Source organism: Urocampus carinirostris, chromosome 1 (assembly GCF_059441175.1).
Source record: "Urocampus carinirostris isolate Australia breed hairy pipefish chromosome 1, RoL_Ucar_1.0, whole genome shotgun sequence".
NCBI classification, from domain to species: domain Eukaryota; kingdom Metazoa; phylum Chordata; class Actinopteri; order Syngnathiformes; family Syngnathidae; genus Urocampus; species Urocampus carinirostris.
The window spans coordinates 61,650,237-61,673,031 of record NC_142349.1 but is presented as its reverse complement, the minus strand read 5'-3'; the positions used below and the strand labels follow the sequence as shown (position 1 = coordinate 61,673,031).

General features: G+C 39.0%; 2 protein-coding genes across 3 annotated transcripts in view; both read right to left on the bottom strand.

Annotated features, from left to right (window-relative positions):
* Positions 1 to 835: 835 nt before the first annotated feature.
* Positions 836 to 8,214, bottom strand: LOC148376478 (RING finger protein 11-like). The gene is made up of 3 exons (XM_088347525.1): positions 7,619 to 8,214; positions 4,048 to 4,217; positions 836 to 2,737 (listed from the first exon to the last, which is right to left on the bottom strand). The coding sequence occupies exons 1-3, from the start codon at positions 7,739 to 7,741 to the stop codon at positions 2,566 to 2,568; spliced, it is 465 nt and encodes a 154-aa protein (XP_088203651.1). The 5' UTR covers positions 7,742 to 8,214; the 3' UTR covers positions 836 to 2,565.
* A 3,685-nt stretch (positions 8,215 to 11,899) lies between these two features.
* The window catches only part of cacna1eb (calcium voltage-gated channel subunit alpha1 Eb), a 104,296-nt gene continuing 93,400 nt past the window's right edge, over positions 11,900 to 22,795 (bottom strand). For both annotated transcript variants that reach the window (XM_088347515.1, XM_088347508.1), the window contains 9 exons: positions 22,684 to 22,780; positions 22,492 to 22,597; positions 21,795 to 21,902; positions 21,628 to 21,728; positions 21,447 to 21,553; positions 21,264 to 21,363; positions 20,941 to 21,073; positions 18,379 to 18,536; positions 11,900 to 16,684 (listed from right to left, as the gene is read on the bottom strand). In XM_088347515.1, coding sequence (XP_088203641.1) covers positions 16,190 to 16,684; positions 18,379 to 18,536; positions 20,941 to 21,073; positions 21,264 to 21,363; positions 21,447 to 21,553; positions 21,628 to 21,728; positions 21,795 to 21,902; positions 22,492 to 22,597; positions 22,684 to 22,780 — 1,405 coding nt within the window. In that variant the 3' untranslated portion in view covers positions 11,900 to 16,189. The remainder of the gene's footprint in view (positions 16,685 to 18,378; positions 18,537 to 20,940; positions 21,074 to 21,263; positions 21,364 to 21,446; positions 21,554 to 21,627; positions 21,729 to 21,794; positions 21,903 to 22,491; positions 22,598 to 22,683; positions 22,781 to 22,795) is intronic.

Sequence of the window (22,795 nt, the reverse complement as noted above, 5' to 3'; positions counted from 1 at the left end):
CGATTTATTACCCAACTCTGTCGGCTACAGTAATAAAGATTCTGTGTTTCGGTGTGGGAAATCCGATTATGTGTGATAATTTTTAATCTGAAGAGGGGGAAAGTTGCAAAGAACATGTATCGGATGGTGCTTTCTTAAGTCACCAGCTGTTGTGTAAACAAACTTTGTGCGGCTTAGCCTTTGGCTAGCAGACATCATCGATAGCAATCTGCCAACATACTGAATGTATTCTTACAGTCAGTTTTTAAACTAATAATAAGGTTTATTCTTCTCAACTTATCTAAAATTGGCCCAGTGTTGTTACAGCTGAGAGACAGATTTAAACAATAAAAAACAAAAAGAAGTTGGGAACCGATTATTTCTTACACTTCTTAAATATAACCTATTATTTCATGGTTCATGCCCTGCGATTGGCTGGCAACCAGTTCAGGGTGTCCCATGCCCACTGCCCGATGATTGCTGGGATGGGCTCCAGCACCCCCGCAACCCTACTGAGGATAAGCGGTGCAGCTAATGAGATGAGAGATTTCATGGTTCATTTACTCAAGCACAACACATAGAATAAAACAGAAATATTGCTGTTTAATAAATCGGATTTTTAAGGGTACTACAAGTGAATCCATTTCTTGAGTTTGATGCGATTTGTGAGAAAAGACATTGAAAAATATTGCTTTAAAATTGCGATCACAACACTGGAGATAATTATTGTAACCAATTATTTTAATTATTATTTAAAAACTAAAGTACTGGTACTGCAAATCCATAAATACATTTTATTTTAGGAAAAAAATAGATGTCGTTGTCATGAAATTAATAAAAACCAGAAAAACACAAATTTGATTTTTCCATATTTATTGTGTTTTGTTTCCTTTACACGCCCTTGTTCCAACAAACCCACACAGGTATACAAACTCAAACAAGGTTACGAAAACAATATCCAGGTTGGTTTTAAAAACACTGCAAAGGAAAAAAAAGTAACAAAAAAGCGTGACTCCCCCACATTTTTGTAACACACAACATTTGGGCTTGGACAGAGGTTTGCAAGGTAAGGAGTTTTTGTGCGTCTTGACGACTTTAAATGCAACAAAAGTAATAGTTTAAAACAAAACCTAATCTTTTGACACGACATGTTGCAACTAACTGGTCACTGCCAACTTCTGTCTGTGCACTAGTGAGGACTAAGCAGGAAAGAAAAATGTGTGGATAGTGCAAGGTTATTACAAGGTCTACACATATTAATAATATAATGTTTTAAAGTGCAAATCATTGGATCAGATGAAAAGTGTGCAAGCATGTTTGCGGTTCGCCTGAGCCCTTTACTGGCTGAACTCCTGCTGTGCACGCACACACACATTTACGCAAATGCACACAAAAAAAGATTTGAAACCCACTTGTTCATTTATTTTATCCGACAGTATTTTCTGTATACTTTTGAAAGTTTGTATACGCTTTCTTTTGCCGCAAGCAGTGGCCAGAAAAGTGTTGATTTACAGGACTGCAGTTGCTATGTGGTCTTTTTATCCCAACAATTTTCCCCCACAAGTTTAACATGGGGAAAATGATCACTGCAGCATAGGCGCTTAAATGTCTATTTTCACAGAATGCTGGATGATTTTTTTTTCACTTTATTTGATCTCTGGCCCAGTTAGTATATTGGTGAGTACTGCTGTTTTGGTAACAAGATAGTCAGGATGCATATTGAGCGGTGGGGGCATATTTGTGGATAGGCAGCAGTGGCTGTGCATATAGTTTGAACATATCTTTAGACATATTTTTTAAAGAGGTTGCATTCATTCATTGCAGTTTTTCACAATTTACGGGAGAACCTTGTCCGCACGGCCCCTCAGACAAAAACAGGTTTTACTACAGTACAATTCGCACATGTGATGTGAAATCATGGACAACACAACGCAGTGAGAACATGTCTGAGCTAAGGAAAACATCTGCACTTTTAACTTATTTAGGAGACTGTTTCTATAGTTAGCCATGGACTGCTGTTCTTGGTAGCAACAGCGCTTAAATACATAGCTGACTGTTGTAACCTTCATTAGTGAGTGAACGAATGCATTCGTTATTTTTGTTACAGAAGGTTATCTCTTTGGTCAACCACTATTTGATAAAATATTGATTATTGAATATGTGCAAAGGCAGGTGCGCCTGCAGCTCGAGTTAAAAGTACGTTCATTTCAATTACATACACACAACACACACAAACACACAGTCACTCGTAATGCATAAATATATAAAGTATAGCATCAATGCACTGAGACATTAGGTAATTGCTAGTTGTGAGTTCTAGTGACACGCTTTAAGATTTTGAGTGAATAATTTAATAGTCGTTGACCACTGAGTCCGGCTCAGATGGCCTCGCACACAAACGCACACAGACTCACACACACATCGCTGCTACAAAGTTGTCAAACGCTGTTAGCGATGTGTGTGGGGGATTTGTGAACATCAGCTTTCTCAAAGTGCAAAACAACAGCCGACCTTGATGTTGTTTGTAAGCTCCACATGCTGTTGTGGCGCGTAAGGCGAGCTGAAAGGTAGGGAGGCGGGCGGGCATTAGTTGGTCTCGTAAGTGGAGAGCAGGGCGGCATCCACGGGCTCCATGCAAGATGGGCAAGTGAAGGACCTCATGAGCCAGTCATCAATGCAGTCCATGTGGTAGATGTGCATGCATGGCAGGAACCGCACTGGGTCACCGTACACAAAATCCAGCATGCAGATCACACACCTGTGGACGGCAAAATAAATGTTGACTTTGTGTCTTTTTGGGAGGGCAAAAACACCAAAGAACAGCTATAAGTAAATAATGACATTTATTTGGCTATTTTTAACTTGTTCCTGGAATGCAATCACTTTTCTTGGCAAGGTGTACAGAAAGGCATTATTAATGACATTTTGTAACTTACCAGTCTTTACTAACTGGAGCGTCACGGCATTCATTAAATGAAGATAATAAACCTCAATTTTCTTAGACTGATGAAAAAATAATTCAGAATCACTCATATTGTCACAAACAAGCCACGGTCCACTGGCAACAGTAAGCATATTTATATTTATATCTACCTACAAGTACAACTGAATACTGTTATGTGGGCGAAGTCTTAAGCACAGTAGATAGATAGATAGATAGAAACTTTATTCATCCCCGAAGGGAAATTCACAAGAAGGCTGAATTTCTCCTCATGCAGATATTCTCCCTACCATATATACTCGCATCTAAGTCAAATATACTTCTACAAAATACTCAAATCAGGGGGTCATCGTAGATACGAATATTTGGTTGGGTGTCACCAGTAGCGAATGGGAGGCAGCACATACGAAGGGGGACAATGCTTATACAAGAACAACAAATCAACTCAATCAATGGGGGGAAATGTATGCACAGAATTTACGGTAAAAGTTTACTGAGTTTTGGTCTTTTTATATATAAAATCTTTCTGCAATACACCCTGCATGGAGAAAAATTAAAATGTCTAGGACAGTACCCAAGACTGGAAAATGAGATCTTAGAGTTGTTTAAAGCTCAGAGACAAAATTGATATGGAGGGTTTTGGCAAAATGTTCGTTTGCAAACTCAAGATTGCACAAACCAAGAAATATGAGGGGTTCACCGCTTCCACAAGTTGGTGTACATGTTTTCTTTTATTATGTTGCCAGTTTAAATCATTATTAATAAGTTGGCTTCTATTTGAGTATATAGACGAATAATGTAAATAAATAAATACTTTTTGGTGTCAGTAATCTGGGGGTAACCGAGTTACATTTGAAATGAAATAACTAGTAAATAGGAACCAGTGGAGGTAACTGTCCAGAGTTAAATCCTCAGTGGTGCCCCGGAGACCCCTCTGGTAAAGGAATCCGTGAACCGTGAACTAGTCACGAACTAATTAATGTTTTTCAGTAACATGCCCAACACTGCACAAAACACAGTTATTTTCAAAAAAGCCAGACTAATACTTGTCCTACCCTTTTGACTTGAAAGCAAGCAAACACACGGCTTCCCATGAAAACATGAAATCATAACCTTGCAACACTTACTCTCGGATCTTCTTCTCAGAGCCATCTTTGCCGCCGTCGTACACGCCCTTGGGCAGGTGTTGTATCAGTCCCATGCGCTGGGCAATGCGGACCTGCTCCTCTTCTGTCAGCTGGGTGGCCAGACGGGCTTGGCTAGGCGTGGGATGGTACATGGGCATGTGCACTTGCTCCTTTGGAGAACGGCCAGAAAACAGACGTTGCATATAACAGGTTTGCGCTTTTGTCAACAACACTATTAGCGGTCTGACGAGTCACACTTTGCACCGCACGAGTTGACATTCTTGAAAAGTCAGTCATATAGTGAGAGTTTGACAACAAAGTTGCATGTTGTCTGCACAATGTTGCGGAAAATGTACTATACTTCACTTTTGTAGATCAAATTAATTTATTTGTAAAGGGTGGCTTCTATCACCAATAGCAACCAACAAGCAATTATTTGATTGCAAAGTTTAAGGTTAACTGAAAACATTGCGCCGCGTGTGTTTTGGCAATTTACATACCAGATGAAATATCAATTACATAAGGTCATGGATTTCAATTTGATGGAGCTTGTATAAAGCAGTTTTTTTCCTCAAACCTTTTCCACGATTTACTCTCCATAAGTTTTTTTCCAGGCAAGAATCCTCACAACAACTCATATCACTAGATCTTCCATTTGTAATTATATTTAAATTAAACCTAAGTATTTTCCAATTTGTGCATGATTTATGGTTTTTCTTGTAGTATATATATATATATATATATATATATATATATATATATCCATCCATCATCTGCACCGCTTATTTTCAGTAGGGTCGCGAGGGTGCTGGAGCCCATCCCAGCTATCTTCGGGCAGTGGGCAGGGGACACCCTGAACTGGTTGCCAGGCAGTCGCAGGGACCGAAATTTGCTCGTTTATTAACACCTGGGGACAATTTGGGCCATTAACCTAACATGCATGTTTTTGGAATGTGGGAAGAAACCGGAGTGCCCGGAGGAAACCCACGCAAGCACGGGAAGAACATGCAAACTCCACACAGGAGGTTCGATCTCATGACCTCAGAACTGTGCAGCACACGGGCTAAGCACTGCTCTGCCGTGCTGCCCATATATATATATATATATATATATATATATATATATAAAATCTGAGTTGAAAACAAGATTATTTTAGGGATCATACTTTTCTAATTACAAAAATAAGTCAAGAAGGCAGTAAAGTTCAGAAAAAAAACTCATACATGCTAATTTTGCTCATTCTGAAGATTATTCTTCTAGTAAAGTACAATAAATAAACTTGACTCAAAATGAGCCAAAAACAGGAAAAAGGACAGTATTTTTTACGGAGTACGTAAAAGTGAAGTGAATGCTTTGATTTTAGTACTGTGCTAGTTTTCAAGATAGAGGAGCACTGGTATCCCCATTCAAGAACCAATAGGACCACTTCGGACCGAAAAACCTTAAGGGTCAACAACACAGCCCAGAAAATGATTTTGGTTGTTCTCGGTCTGGTCGCAGCAGAGCAGACAAAATAAAAAAAGACTCACCCCCTTTTTGACCTGCTGCTGTATGGCAGATTCTACAAATCCTCTAAAATAAGGACTAACACACTCAGATACAGTTTCTTCTCCTGAGCCCTCGTCACCATAAAAAAGCCCCCCCAAGACTGAAAAAAACAACAACGTATCTATGTATTGAGAAATGTTTATTCATCTATTATTTATTTAATCTTATATTTTGCAAATGGCATTGCACTTACAATATAGGCCAATCTACAGAAACTACTTTATAAACATTTTACTAGTATCTTAACATTTTTTATTTTCTTTAATTACACTGAATCCCTAATGCCCCCATTAAGCAGGTTGCTCTTGCCACTATCGGTTTGTGAATGTGTGTGTGAATGGGTAAGTGTGAAGCACATTTTAAATTTCTTTGGGAGGTCTTCAGTGACTTGAAAAGTGCTATATAAATGCAGACCATCCATCCATTATCTGCACCACTTATCCTCAGTAGAGTCGCGGGGTGCTGGAGCCCATCCCGGCTATCCTTGGGCAGTGGGCAAGGGACACCCTGAACTGGTTGCCAGCCAGTCGCAGGGCACACAGAGACAAACAATTCACTCGCTCGTTCACAACTTGCAACAATTTGGACCGGTCCATTAACCTGGCATGCATGGTTTTTTTGGGGGGGAATGTGGGAGGAAACCGGAGTGCCCAGAGGAAACCCACGCAAGTACAGGGAGAACATGCAAACTCGAAACAGGATGTTCAATCTCATGACCTCAAAACCGTGCCGCACATGCGTTAAACACTGTCCCGCCGTGCTGCCAAATGCAGACCATTTAATTACTTTCTGGTCATTTTTTACTTTAGTTTTACTTTGAAGTGCCAAGTTATAAACGGCAATCAAGACCATTTTAAAACTGCAAATACCAATTTTAAAGCCCAAAAAGCAAACACTTGATATTGATGTATCCTTAGTCAGATAATATGCTGTATATGCCAAGAGCAGTTATAATGATGTTGCTCTTAAATAGATGATGTCTCCATGAAATGAAATGTTTATTGAAGGTATTGTTGGATACATTAATCAAAACATGACACAAAAAAAAACTAATGCTGAGAGTGAGCATGGCCAAATTTGGTCACCTTACGCCCCCTTCCCTAAGAGAATTTGACAAATCTTTTTCTGCCAAACTTTGCACCTTATTTGCACTAATAACACGGTCAGGCAAAAAAATCCAAATTTTTGGTATCCTGAAAGAAATAAAGTTTCCATGCAAGTTGCTGGTAGGTCTAGGCACCTGTAACTTATATCTGTGACCACGTAAACCATCAACACGACAGAACTCAAAAAATTGATAAAAAGGCACATCGATCACTCCATGCAGTACTTTGAACACAAAAATTAAATCAAATCGAATTCTGCGGAGCTCCAAAAAGTCGAAGTTCAGTCTTTGTAGCCTTTCCGGATATGACAAGTTGTGCATCCCAGGTATCCGCTTTGTATACCGACGTTGAACTTCTTCCAGTAGGTTAATGTCTTTGAGTAAGTAAGGGTTCCACACAACGCTATTATATTCTAACATAAAGATAAACGTTTATGTTATGGGTCTAACATAAACGCAAAACATTCGAACTAAGAATGCTGGGTTCTTGTTGTAAAAGTGTCTGTAAATGTTTGATGCTATGTTATTGGCTTTGTTGGTAATTTTGGCGATATGCGTGATAAACTTTAGGTTTGAAGTAAGAGTAACACCCAGATCCTTATGTTCAGTAACAACATGCAAATCATGATCATTAATGTTATACAGCGGAACAGAACCATGAAAAAACGACTGTGCTAAGCATTTATGAGATGACAGTTGCAGTTGCCACTGTTCGGACCAAAGAAAAACTGATTTAATGTCATTTTGGAGAGAATCAATTGTTGCTGCAACCTGGGTTTTTGGTAAGAAAGCCGACAGTTTAGGATCATCGGCAAAAATTGAGATGTCACTACTTTGGATGACCTCAGGTAGGTCGTTCACAAAAAAACAGGAATAATAATGGTCCTTGTAATCTACTTTGTTAGTCACTTGGCTTACCTGGTAGGGGGGAGGCGGCTCCAGGTCTGGATCGGTCCCGTCCCCGAAGCTCGCCCTGTCCGACTGGGACTCATGAAGTAAAGAAATGTCATCCGTCGTGGGCGACTTTAAACAGTTGCCCATTTTGCTGTCCCCTTTACTAGCGTCACGCTTAACCTGTATTTGATTTAATAATACAACCGACGCCCAATGTATCTTTCGTCTTTCTATTGTTATTGTCACTCACCAAAAACAAACATTTACAGTAACGACGGCATGTTTTTTCGTACTTTTCAGAAAACCACCTCCGTTTCAGCTCATGCCGAAACACAAAAACTCCCGAGTTGAAAAACAAAGAACTCCTGGCTAACAGCTAACCAGCTAGCTTTGTCTAACAACCAGGCGACTTCCTCTGTAGACGCCGCTCATTTCCTCGCTCCGCCGAATAATTTACGGAGAGAACGAACAAGGGCAGCCCCGGCAGTTAAATTAAATATTCCAGAGCGTATAAAGCGGTGACATTTTGTGCTTTATCCCCTGACAGTTGGGGTAAGCAGTTTGGGAGCTATTATGTCTCACTCGACATGCCAAAGTGTCGTTGGGAGATGACGTCATGAGTCTTTGCGCTGATTGGTCGGTTTTATCATGTACACAACAATGGTCAAGTCCCGCCCCTTTCTTTTTTACTTCCTCTCGGAGAGGAACGCATTCGTCATTTACACCCCCGGCAAAACTTTATTTAAAGGACCAGCCCAAACAAGCCTTCATGGGGGCCCTATGCAAAATTATATCTGGGGCCCCTTATTTCTTGATAATTTGCATCCATACTAGGGCTGCATGTGAAAAGTTATAGTTCGCGGTTCCACTAATGCGGGTTCAGAGCTTCGCGGTTCTAAAAAATATACCTTACCTTCTCAATAAAAGCATTTATTGACTTGACGCCATTGAGTGTGAGCTTATGTCAACTGGGGAGACTCTTATTGTGAAGGGGAGAGGGAGGCCCTGACACAATGCTTATTCATGGTGAGTTACCGCTTCGCCACCCCCCCCCCCCCCCTTTAACTCCTCCCACCTCACCCCCTTCTTATGTGGCGCTCAGTTTATCATGGAGGAACTCGGCGACGCGACGTAAGTATATTCTCTTCTGTAACATTTCATCTCAAGTTTGACTTTATTATTCCAAAAGCGAGCGGTTGTTTGTAATACCTAAACACGGCTAATTGTGTGTGGTTTCGTGTATTTGTTGTAAAAGCTGTTCGATGCCGCTAGCTAAAGTATGTTGTTATTGTCAGAAGGTAGCTCTTACACTTTCATTAAAATGAACACAGACCATTTTTTTAACTGTTGTTTCCCAAAACGCTTCACAAACACTCATCAAATATCACATTTTCACTGTTTTTATTTTCAATATGTAACCGGTAGTGTTAACAAGCGCAATAAACTGCGATGGCTGCATGTGGTTGAGAGCGGTTAATACAATCATACTGAATGGTTCGTAGTGGTTTCCCCGCAGTCCTATTCCGTGTACATACAACATATTTTACAGTTTTTTTTTTGTTGTTGTTATAACATGAATTTCACTCTCTCTCTCTACTGGTATTCTATATGGTGTACTGTATACAGGGGGGGGTATACTGTATACCTGTATACGTTTTTTAAGCATTTTTGAAGGGACGCTGCTACTTCACGGATTTTCAGTTTTCGAGGGTGGTCTTGGTCCCCATTAACCGCGATAACCGAGAGATTACTGTACTTCTTTTTACATACCTGTCAACCTCCACGACTCCATGCCCTTACAAACTGTGGTATTTTCCCTTACAAAATACAAAAATCTTATACCATATTTTTTTTTTCAAACCTGTTTATTTATGTAGTTTAACATGTTATATTGTACATGTGTTTCGTTATATCATTCTGTACATAATCTTAATAATGAAAAAGAAAAAAAAAAGTAAAGAAATCTGGAACAATTGTTATCAGCGTAACTAAAATATCCATTGATAATACTATAAATTTAAATTTTAAAATGAAATGAAACGATCTGCATTTATATAGCGCTTTTCAAGTCAATGACTTCCCAAAGCGCTTTACAATGTGCTCCACATTTCCCAATAGCGGCCTTGCAGCCATGTAAGGCGCTAACCTGCTTATTGGAGTATTAGGGGTTCAGTGTCTTACCCAAGGACACTTCGATATGCAACACGGACGAGCCGGGATTCGAACTGGGATCCCTTGATCCCAAGACGAGCACTCTACCTCCTTAGCTACTGCTCCACAATATCAACCATTGATGCTAGTATTTTAAATTTCAAACAGACCATTTAACAGGGACAGAAAATTCAAACCTTTGCAGCCTTGTGACTGGGAAACAATTTTTTTCATAAGCCTTGTGAAGTGATCAGCGACTGTTGGAGGTATGTTGTGCTCTGCGATAAAATGGCAAACCATCACTTCTGCAGCTGTTTAGGAGTCCGGTGTAGTGCCTAATTTCGACTCCCCTGAAAAATCCTCCCCCCTCGCGTGAACGCGCATTCTGCTGCGCCTCCGACAATAGCTTCATTGTTTTAATAAGCTTATTATATAGAATACGATCGCGATTGTTGGAAGCGCAGCAGAATGCGCGTTCACGCGAGCGGGGGAAGATTTTGCAGGGGAGTCGAAATGAGGCACTACAGCGGCAGACGCATGTGCACAGCAGCATCAAAGCGCTCGCTTCGTTTCCAGCGAAAAAAAAACGATACCGAGATAGAGGCTACCACGGCGAACTCGTTTGACTTGATTGATTTGCCGTTTCGTGATAGTCGGTGTATACCAGATGGTACCCAAAATTGACAAATTTGCGTTTTTCCGTACAGATTTTCTTGTACGTCGTACACGTCTTAAAATGCATAATAAACGTACTTTGTATGGCAAAAACGTACAGGTTGACAGGTATGTTTTTAAATAGATTAGTTCCATCAAATTGGGTTTGAAACGACCACAATTATTGCAAAATTGTATATTAGGTTCCTGTTTTAAGCACTTAATTTGTTATTTAGTTTTGAAGTTTTACTGTAGTTTTTTTCCTTTTTTTCTCTAGTATTTCTGAAGTTCGGATTTTTATTGAAGTTGTGTGTTTTTTTTTAGTGTTACTGTAGTTTTATATTTATAGTCATTCTGAAGTAATTTTTATGTAGTATTTACATAGTAGTATTTTTTTAGTAGTAGTATTTCTTTTTTGTTGTATATCTGTAATATTTTCGTAGTATTTTTTAGATTTGTTAGAGTAGTTTTATAATTACAGTATTTTTGGAGTAATAGTCGTATTATTGTTTCAGTATTTTTGTACCAGCTCTGTTATATTTTGTAGTATTTCTACATAAGAATGTTTGTTGTATATCAGTAGTACTTCTGTAGTATATTTGTAGTACAGTGTTACTGTAGTTTTATTTTTGTAGTATTTTTGTGCTATTTCTTAAGGAGAATTTTTGTAGTATCGCTATAGGTGTAATTTGCTGTTTCTGTTGTAATCATCTTGTAGTAGTATTTTTGTAGTAACATTTCTCAAGTAGTTCTCCATATTATACTATTATGTATTGGTATTTTTTTGTATTTTAGTAGAAGTATAATAGATGTATTTTCAAAGCAGTATTTTAGTTAACTTTTGTCAAATATTTCTAGTATTTCCATAGTAGTATTTTGTCTTATTTCTTTAGTATTTTTGTAATATTACTGCAGTTGTCTTTTTGTAGTATTTTTGGTGTAAATGATTCTGTAGCATTTTGTGATGTAGTATAACTGTAGTAGTATTTTTGTAGTAATTATTAAAAAAAAATCAAAATAATATATGCGTTCCCTGTTTTTGAGCACTATATTTGATATTTAGTTTTGTAGTTGTTGTGTAGTATTTTTGCTGTACTTCTGTAGAAGTATATTTGAGTGGACACACAAGGTGACAATGGGGACAATATTAGCACCAAAAAAGTTTACCACTCCTGGGGGGCCCCCTTGTGGTTGTGGGCCCCTAAGTAGCCGCTTAGTTCACTTATACCTTGGGCCAGCTCTGGCACAAATCTATGTATTTATTTTTCCTTGATCACTTTTCTTAATATTATTCCCGTTAACTATTTACTTAATTTTGATATATATAAAAATAAATAAATGAAAAGGTTAAACGAGATGCAAAGCAATTTTTGTACCACTGGCAGATGTTTTCTCACCTAAAGAATAATTGCTGTTGTTTTTCTAGAAAACAAGATAAAACTGGCTAATGTATGATAATATCTACATCTTATTAACCCAAAATAAATACTGTAACATTCATCCATGTTAGTAGGTGGAAGATTACAGTTTATTACTTTCAAACAACAATCCATACTCATCAGGGATGGTTTGTTTCCTCAAATGTTCTCTGGTTGATAAATGGGAGTCAATACATACAGCTACAGATGGCGGTTGTCTTTGGGAATTGCATATGTCTTCAACGACATCTGGTGGACACATTTGAAACTGCAAGTAATCGTTTGACATGACGCGTCTCATTTTTCTCTTGTGGACATTGTTTGAAACACCTGTTCTACACAGTCTTCGTTGTTCATGAGCAATGTTCTCTCTAATTTTCCACAAGTCTGAGCGTTCACACAAAGTCGGTGAGCAACGCTTAAAACAACAGTGAGCAACAGCAACCCCAAGTGTCGCAACTAATCCATTATCAAACATGTCCAAAACTTGACATCATGTAACATTTTGCTGAATTTACAGCAATGCAAAAAAAAATTTCACTTTTGAATGATTTGACCAATGTATTATTGCAAAGGTTGTACGGCCTACAAACGTCATTTGTTTTTACAATTCTTTCACAAGATTTCCATTTCTTTTTTTTCCTGGTATATTTTGTCGCATAATACTAACATTTTGGGGGGCTTATTTAGTCGGTTGCACGATACACAACTGTATTTAATCACATATTTTAGTGGAAGTACAATGTTGGCAACAAGATTCACTTGATGTAATTGGAAATTATTTGAATGCAACACAAACTTTTTCTTCTTTTTTCCATGTTTTTTTCTACTTTTTTTAAAATTCCTTTTAAAAATATCTCATTTAGTTAATTGTTTTGCCTAGCTGTTACTTTTTTCTTTTTGTTCTCTATTTACTTTTTTCTTTTGTTTCTTTCTTTTCTATTTTTCTGTTTTTTTCTAAATTTTTCCTTCTTTTTTTTCTCCTCCTTTTGTTTCTTTTTTTCTCAGCTTTTCACTACTTTTTCATTTTGGTATTTTTTTCTTTTTTGTTCTATTCCCCCTTTCCTTTAAGTCATTTTGAGCATAATTTTACATAATATTTGGTCATGTTGGGATTAATGAAGCAAAAACAACCTGATGAGCTGTTTAGGACCCGAAAGAGCCGGTTCCTTTAAGTGAGCCCAGCCAAAGAAGCCGGTTCTCGACAAACTCTACTAACTTTACCTAACTTTGTTCTACTTTGTCTCGACTTCAAAATACCGCTTTTACAACCCAACGTCAGGGGAACCCGTGTATTTTTACCTTCATGCACTGTAACTGTGACTTAAGTCGCTACTTAATTAGTAATTTTGAGCCCTCATTTTTGTGCGCTGGCTAGATTTTCTTGTGCGCTGAGAGCGCAATTGCGCACACGCGCAGCTTAGAGGGAACACTGTTCATGAGTGAAGCTGGGTCTGTGCTTTTCCTCCAGAAGTTGAGTATTATTTCCTTGGATTTTGCAGTGTTCAGTATGAGTTTATTTCTCAAACACCACCTTTTTGTAGCTATGATGCATTCGAGGTTATTGGAACCATTCAATTTTGATATTTCAATCTCAATAAATGTACACTCAAAAGTGGTATGGACTTGAGTACTCATTTATTTATATATACAGTTATATTACAGGTAAAAACCAAAAATGATTTGCATTCTCTTTTCTTTGCATGAACTCATACAAAAAAAATAACGTTTTTTTCTGGGTCATGATTGTCATAGATTTGGCTTTGTTGGACAATTAAAAAAACACAGAAACCTTTACCAACCAATAAAATGAACATTTAATTTTTAAAGCTCAACAGCAATTCATTATTTTCTCTTAAATGTTACAAGGAGTCTCTGTACATTATTATTATTATAATTTTTAAATAGTAGGGTGACATTTAGGTAGATGATTGAAGATATGTCTACAATGTTTCTACAGTCCTTGTCCGCAGTGCTTTCTATTTTGAATATTCACAACAAAGAACATAATAAATACGGTGTGTGAATGGCTTTCCTGATAGATAATATCTCTCCCATTTTAAATGGTGTGGACCGTGAACATTTTTTAACTGGAACAACACAGGAGCAATTTTAAAGGTTTGTTTAGCTGGTTGTAATAACGAGTTGTATTATTCTTCATGTGCATTCGTATGTCACAGAATTAAAGCAATAAGGAAAATTCACTACTTCTCTCATGCAGATCCATTCATTAGTTTAAAAAAAGCATGTGGAAAATATGTATCTCCTTTGCAAGAGACAGTGTGATGTCACAATGTATTTATAGAGAAAACAACATTGATAAGAAAAAGTAATTACATATTCACATAATCCCAAAATACTGTTCGGAGCAAAATTCGGTTATCTTATGGCAGCGTTTGAATTATTCGGTTTGTAGTACAGTGCAAATAGTCTTAGATCGTCGTTGGCTTAGTCGTTTACTTGTTTGGGTGTAAAACGGAAGATAAAGTGAAACTCCTTAACAAAAAATTAACTCAAAGTTAACTGTTAACCAGATACAAACAGACACAATGTGACATAGAACACCATTTTTCATATTGGGGCACATGAGAGCATCTCAAGCACTATAAGACTTAGCAGGAAGATTATATATATATATATATATATATATATATATATATATATATATATATTATTGAAATGCCTGTTTATCAATATTTCAGCAAAAGTACTGTACATAAAAAATGTTATATTCCAAAGATTGTTTCTTTTTAAACATGAGATATTGTTTCCTTTTAAGAACAGGTCCAAGTCCTATGAGGAATTTTATTAAATGAATTTTATTTGCACGCTGAAAAAATGTTTTTGCTCAATTGACAGATAATTGTGCTCCTTTTAACATCATTGTGATCATTATTTGGAAAAAAAAAAAAAAAAAAAAAAAAAAATTATATATATATATATATATATATATATATATATATATATATATATATATATATATATATATAGTTGCGCATAATGTACTTATTTTTCTTATTTTAAGTAATAGTTTTCTATTTTTACTAAAATAGACTTTAATGAATAAGAAATAATAATATGCAAAATAAGAAATTGTATCTGATTTTTACCAAATAAGTTTTGAATGGATAAGTAATATTTGAAAATTAATTATTTAAAAATAATAATAACAAAAAATATTATTAGTTTTATTAATTATTCCTATTTTAAGATAACTTTTCTTCAATTATGATTAAATAAGTGTATTTTTATATATATTCATGTGAATTTAAATGTATTAGATATTTCATTTTGCTAAAAAGATTTTGAAAATCAATCATAAATTAATACCATTTATAATTTAAAATGAGCAAAGCCATTTGCTAGCCGTGATTTGACAAGTTTCATCTGAGTTTTCTAAATACACTTCTCACAGCGTACAAAGTTTATAGTTATTATTATTTGTAATCGTTGTATTTCCAAAACGGTAGATAGGGAAGCTGTAATGTGTTCTACATACGATCGAAAACGTTCTGAGAATTTGGTTATTGATTTATTTATTGGTAAGGGCAGGGGTGGGCAAACCTTTTGATTCGCGAGAGCATTGGGTTATAAAGTTTTGCACGGAAATAAATCAGTGATTGATATCTTTAAATATTTGGTATTTGCCAATAATGAGTCCTAAAGCTAATACTTGGGCTAAGAATGAGGAAAAAAATGACATAAGCTTATCCAATTTTTCTCGTTTGCATTTAAATGCACATGTTGTTTAATTGTTATATTTCTTTAGAGATACACCATTTCATCCAATAGGTTTTGAAACACTTGTAATTATAGCAAATATAATATCTCCCTTTTTCAAAGCACTAAATTTGATCCTTTGCATGGAAAAACTCAAAATGCAATAGGGCTAGTGTTTTTTTGCATAAAAATTGATAAATTGATTTGATAATTATATTTTTTTTAAAACTGCAATTAATTATAGAGGGGGCTTACAAAGGGACACAATTACTTGTATGCTAATATTATATGTTTACTATTTTCGTTTAGCTGGCTGCATTTAAACGCCTGACCTGAGCTGTAGGTTGTCCAGCCCTGGATTAGAACTTTTTGGATGCCTTTTTTTTTTTAGATAATAAAGGGGCGAGTCACAAAAATGAAAAAAAAAACATAATGAGAACAACTGACGTAGAACATTGTCATGCGTACAGCTCACTTTTCCTCCCATTCATCCTGTGGCTGTCTCCAATGAAGAGTATTTTCTCTATTGTCAAGTAAAAGGCAGGAAGAAGACCTTTGTTTTTTGTTTTGAATAGGAACAGAAGAAGTGTTTCTCTGAGTCTTACAACGACAAGCGTGCAGAATGCAGTAAAGAGCTGCCGTGTCTTTGTTCCTAGCACCGGTCGTCCTCTTCTGTGTCGCTAAGTGGATCGCAGCCGGCCACAGAGGCCGTCTGTGCCAGACGCTTGCGAAAATGCCCGTTTGGGATCTGCCAGCCGGTCCGCAAGCGCGGCCGGGCCGAGCTGACAGTGTTGGAGCGTCCCAGGCTGCAGGCTACGGCCGCCTCGAAGGTCAGGGTTTCCATGGGTCCGGTGGGATCGGGGCTGTGGTCCTCCTCCTGAGAGGCCAGGAAGGGCTCGGAAGGGTAGCGGCGCAGCGGCGACGGGTGGCGGCCCGCGTCCCCGCCTTGCTCGCTACCACCGGCGGCAACCGCGTCGCGTCTTGGTACCTCTGTCTCATCATCCTCGATGCAGGGATCAGCGCGGCAGACCAGTGGCGAGTAAGAGATGTGAGGGCGGGAGCGGGTAGGTGTCTGCGACGAAGGCCGCCGAACGCTTGGGGTGCTGGATTCGGATGTGGAGGGAGCAGGACTGTCTGAGCTGTTACCCTGTGTGTAAAATAATTTGCATCATTTCCTCAAGTCAAGTCAAGTCATTTTCATTTGTATAGCCCTTAATCACAAAGAGTCTTAAAGGGCTGCACAGGTTATTACACAGACTATTTTTCAGACTATTATTACATCATCCCCTGATCTGGAACCAACATGAGGGCAACGAAAAACTCAAAAACCTCAACATGAGGACAATTAAGAAACCTTGAGAATGGACCGCACATGTGGCATCCCCCTTTCAGGATTACCAGACAGCAAAGGATGTTGCAATCACAAATAATACAGAGATATTGTCCACGAATAGTATAGGTTATTCATATGCTATAGAGCAGAAGTGTGTTAATCCAAAAGAAAATCAAACAAGCGATCAACCTAAGGTAGGGGCTACCAACCTTTTTTAAGACAAGAGCTTATAGCTTTTTGTTACTGATTAGCATGAAAGGCTACCAGTTAATATGCATTTCTATAATAACAACCTATCACGATTATTACTGTGTGGTTATTAGGTTATTACCAACTTGTAAGTTAGAAGTAGCAACTAAAACACTAAGCCCTGAGTGATTTAAATATACAAATTTCAGGCTTCATTTTAAAATGTTTTTTGAAGGATGGATCATGTTGATGATTTCTCATGCTAGTTGGAAATGAAATTTGTGGGAAAATCACAATTACCCAATTGTGGGATATTTTCAAAATCAGTCCACTGGCTACTCAGGCGTGCTACTTGGGCCTGGAGGCACCACGTTGGTCACTCCTGACTTAAATGATTTCCTCACACTGCTAAGTTGTCCCCCCATAGTCTGAACCCCACAGTATACAAACAACAGCCCTAAACTGCCATTTTATGTTTCAGTAAAAGGAAATTGCAGCGTTTCCCTCCCACTTTACACAATAGGTGTCATCATGTTTTACAAATAAATATTTGGTTGTACCTGTATGTGTTAAATTGATGTGAATGCTGGAATTCTTCTAATGCAGGTCCCCATCTCATTGAATGTTTTTTGAGTGGCAATCTATTGGCTCAAAGGGCTTCACGCGAGTCAAACATTTTTCTTCATGAAATAAAATCAAACACGCCTACTTACAGTACTGAAATGGTCTAATAAACCCTTATCAAGATCATAAAGAAAAGTAAAACCTTTCACCAGAGTGCGTGAAAGCATTTGCAATGTGTTTTTGTGTTTACTTCACCCGGCAGCTTGGTAATGTGAATGAACGTGTCTCACTCAAGTGAGTGAGAGTATCTGACCAGGGAGTGTGTAAGCTTTTGACATGTGTTTATGAGACCATTTCAATACTGTAAGTGAACATGTTTAATTTGGCTTATGAACACAAATGTTTGAGCAGTGTGTATGAGAGCATTTGACCAGTACACGAGTTAAGTTTTTACATAGGTTTATGAGACCCTTTCGGACACCATAAGTGAGCATGTTTCCGAAGACAAACGTTTGACCATTGTGTCTGAAGGCATTTGACGACTAGTGTGTACGCTTTTTTTACATGCGTTTCCTTTCGCTCTTATGTATGAGAGCATTTCAGTTAGAAGTGTGAGAGCCAATCCTGAATTATGGCCAAGACGGCACTCTACAGTTAAACGTCGTATTGATTTTCACCACATGCCTAACCTAGAATTTGAGTTCAAAAGCAATGCGGGATTTTTCTTCGTGCCAAAAGTACTCAATGTTTTGTACCCGTTTGTCTCGAGGACGTGTCCTTTCCGCGCTGGAGGCACGCGAAGGTTGCAGCTCCTCTGAGTTGCAGCGGGATGCGTCCGGAGAAAGAAGGTGACAACGTTCCTTGGACCGGCCTCGGTTCCGCTCGCCTTGCTGCCAGGGCTCTGACCGAGACACTTGTCGAACAGAGAAGGGAAGACGGTCTAAATGTTAATTTTAAGAATAAATTACTTATCGTATCTTGAACTGGTTTACAGATGTCATAAATGGAAATCTGAATCGGAGTGAATCTGCAAAACTAAACAGCAAAGTAGCAGAGGGACACTTTTTATGTTATAATGAATCTTGACATTTATATTTTTAATACTTTTAAAATATTGCCTTGCCAATCAATAATTTCACCACATGATTGTGACCCAATCTAATCTAAATCTATTCATAAATCCCAATTGTGTGTATGTGTGCGTGTGTATGTTTGTATGAGGCTTATAGGCTCCAAAACGGCTGACCCCATTTTTGTGAAAATTGATCCAGTTTTTCTCTAAGCCTCTGCATGTCATGGTTGCCATGACGCCAAATTGGCGGCGCCCGTGTGTGTCACGGTTGCCATGGTGCCCAATTGGCCCCGCCCGTGTGTGTCATGGTTGCCATGAAGGCCAATTGGCCCCGCCCGGTTGTGTCATGGTTGCCATGGTGCCAAATTGGCCCCGCCCGTGAGACGCCAGCTGCAGCTCGTTGAGGGATTGGATTGCTTTCTATATTGAACTCAGCGCTCTCTTGCTGTTTTGTCAGCCCGTCAAACAAACTTTTGGCCCACAAGACGTGGGTTCTGACTCGGTCCTGGTTTCCTGTTGCTATCTTCAGTCCGGTGTTGTTCCCCTTTATTTTTGTCCTGTTTAATTTCGGGTTCCGGTTTTGTTTCTATCTGTTTTTGTCCTGTTTGTTATTTTCTCCAGTTTTCTCCGTCTAGTTTCTCCTGTTTATTTTTGTTATCTTGATTCGTTATTGATCTCGTCGGTCTCTGGCTTCCCGTCTTTCCACGCCAGACCGGCCGCCTAACGTGCATGACTCCCCAATCCCCGTAAAATAAAGGCTTGTGTGAAAATGTCACGCGATTGGGTCCTGTATCTGTTCTGGTTCTGACACCGCGAGTGTCTTGAGCTAGGTTTTGTGTTAAGGCCAACCCAATAAAAACCAACAAAATGGAAAAACGTGGTGTTATGCCACGCCCCTGTCAAGACAGGGGTCCATGTTCCTCCTCCTGACTGCTGGGCCAGCCTTTAACCTCAGCCTGCCAAGATGGGAAGGATCACAGTCAACAAAGCAGTAGCCTCTTCCAATCAAGACTGCAGCTTTCAAAAGCTGCTGGAGACAAGCGACCGGTGCTTGAAAGTTGATCATTTGTGGTAAATTGAAGCCAATCCACATTTGACCCGTCACTTTTGTATTCTTGATTTCATCTCCTAATTTTGCCTGAATGTCTTGCCCCTCCTCTTGCTCCTTGACTCCTTCCTTGACGAAGACCAGTGTCTCCACCCCCACGTTCGCCCGACATCCACCAACCCCTTCGTCAGATCCCAGAAGACTTCCGTCAGACTTTGGTTTCCTCATCCATGCTTACAGTTGATATCATTATTTCAATATATCCTGCCCTATGACATCCTGGTCCGAGTCTATTTCTTGGGTGCCTGGCCCATTTGGCTACTTCTACTATTCAAATCATGAAATGAAATGATCTGCATTTTATATAGCGCTTTTCAAGTCAATGACTTCCCAAAGCGCTTTACAATGTGCTCCACATTTCCCAAAAGCGGCCTTGCAGCCATGTAAGGCGCTAACCTGCTTATTGGGGGTATTAGGGGTTCAGTGTCTTACCCAAGGACACTTCGACATGTAACACGGACGAGCCGGGATTCGAACTGGGATCCCTTGATCCCAAGACGAGCGCTCTACCTCCTGAGCTATTGCCGCCTCATAACAGGTGCCCAGACATTGGGGGCCATGGTTTGCTGAAACGTGTGTGTTCCTATTGGCCATGGGACTGAGCTGGTTCGCGTATAAGTGTCACTTATTGGGGGTGAGATCTGGTGAGGCGGGGTGTCTTTTTTTTTCCAAAGCCATTCGGTCCGGGCGCCACTTCTTTCACAGCAGAGTCGGAAGCTGTACCTCTGCAAGCTGTTACAAGGTCGTCGAAGCTGGCGGGGTATTCTGCTTGCAAGTTAGTTACGCCGGGTCCTTTTCGGATGAACGATTAGTGACCGGAATTCCAGCTCTTTTTCAGGAAGGGGCACTTTCGATTGGGCACACTTACATTCCCAACAACCTCGCCCAAGGAGAATGCCTGGCAACGCTGGGCCATTCTGTGTCATTTTGATTAGAAACTTACTTTGAACCTTTAACATTGGTTTTAATAGCTGGTTCAAACTAAAACCCTGGCTTTAAAACTAATGAGTAGCCATATGACAGCCTGAAGGTAAAATAAATGTGAGTGGTAGTTCTTGTAAGTTATAAAGACTATGGCATATTCAACTGCAAATTTGTGGAGTAAATAAATGGTGGAAATGTGACTTGGTGACAGACCTGCAGCCTTGTAGCTTTTGTGACGGGGTCGATAAAAACGCTCGGGACTTTTCTCTTCTTGCCAAAGTCCGTTGACCTCTTGGTCTGATGCAGTGGAGGCGGAGCGCTTTATTGATCCCCCAGAAGGCTCGGCCTGTCAAAACAACCCCCCAAAAATTCTAAGATAATCTCAAATTTACAAAATTTTATTTGATAAGAAAAGGCATTGCAATTGCGCCAAACGTAAAAAAAAACTATTCATTTCTACAGTTTAGCGTGGGAGGGTTTAAAAACATGGATATGTGTTCTTTAAGTATAAGAATCCATGTTTGCTCTTTTCTCACCAGGTTCTGTTGCTGACTGGCATCCGTGTCTGAGCTCATAGACTGCAAAAAGAGCTCCTGTGGGGAAATTGGACTCAAAGCCACAAACCCCCCTCGTGTCCTGTATTGGGATGAGAAATCAACAAACTGGGTCAACCCATTAAAAAACATAAAGCTTGGAAGTAAAGTAGAATCAAAACTGACAAAGCCGATCCAGCGCTGAGGGCCATCATGGGCAGAGGTTGCGTGTTGGACAGGATGTCCTCAGGCAGGGTCGATGCGTCCAGACGCTTGAAAATTAGGTTACTTTTCTGATTACAGAAAGTATATGATTACTTCTGTGTTATTTTGAAGTGAAGGTAAATTGAAATTGTATTGGTTCGACCTGTGCTTCCAGCTGTTGCCGCAATTTCTTTGCTTTGTTTTGCTTGAAGTAGTCCATGATCATCATGGAGGCGTAAATCTTCCCTACCGTCATGTCCGTGTCTACAAACACAACATACGTGAATACTAGTGCCAATGTTGATACGCTATTTACCACCGAGGCCCAACCTTTATTGATGGGCACAAGGAGGTCCAAGTTCTTCTGCGGCAGGTAAGGCCAGATGATGCTAATCTCCTTTTGAAGTTCAGCATCCAATGCAATACGATCTTCTCCGCCTGTGAGGCACACGGTTGAAAGGATATACTGTACTTAATACTGAATGGGGCGTCATATCAACTCTTAGAACACTCATCAAAAACTGACCCAAATTGGGCAGATACCCCACGTAAACTTTATGTTTCGTAATGTATGATCAATGCAAATCTCTTGAGTTGTTTGAACAAAAATGGTCAAGTTATTATTGATTGGAGGAAGGAGCGGTTGTTTTATGAAACATAATGCAATATTTTGAGTATTGTTTTGTACAGTTCAACCAATTTCTGGACTTATTTTACAACATTACACAATTTATGTAAGCTGGTTTTGTACACCCTGGCACAATTTTTCCAAGGTTTTTTTTTTTTTCTTATCATTTTCCATTTCTTTAAACCAAAAAGGCCCGATTTTGGAGAGTTTTGTTTTGTTTTTAAAGAAAATACCTAATTGAGAAAATATCAATCCATTTTTATTTTTTGGGAAAACCAAATTTGTAGGATTGTCTCAAACACTTCAACCCATTTTGCGAGGTTGTATCAGTCCACTTTCAACCCAATAAGGGTTGCTTTTCAGCTGGCTGCTTTTAGAGCGCATGGATCAGACCCTCACCTCTGGCTATCTTGATGTCCAGTGCGGTGCGTATAAGCGACATGAGCGTCGAGGTGAAATGCACCGTCATGTCTTCATCCACTGGCATGTTCATCAACACCAGCCTCTATAACACAAAAAAGAGTGACGGGGCATTTTCCTCTAACACTTTACAATCTCTCATTAAGAGCTTGCTTTTCTTCCTCTTGTTACCTTGTAGGCAATCTTGGCAGGGCATTTTTTGCCAAGGCCTAGTGGTGGGGACATGTGGGTTAACATCTCATACATGGCCGTGTAGTGGATGCGTCCACTTTGTAGTACAAGA

What these genes read in the sequence shown, in the direction of transcription:
- LOC148376478 (XM_088347525.1), bottom strand. Translation starts at nt 7,741, where the DNA reads ATGGGCAACTGTTTAAAGTCGCCCACGACGGATGACATTTCTTTACTT. An exon ending in AGCCGCCTCCCCCCTACCAG is followed by an intron (nt 4,218 to 7,618) that starts GTAAGCCAAGTG and finishes CGTTCTCCAAAG; the next exon opens with GAGCAAGTGCACATGCCCAT. An exon ending in TCTGAGAAGAAGATCCGAGA is followed by an intron (nt 2,738 to 4,047) that starts GTAAGTGTTGCA and finishes TGCCGTCCACAG; the next exon opens with GTGTGTGATCTGCATGCTGG.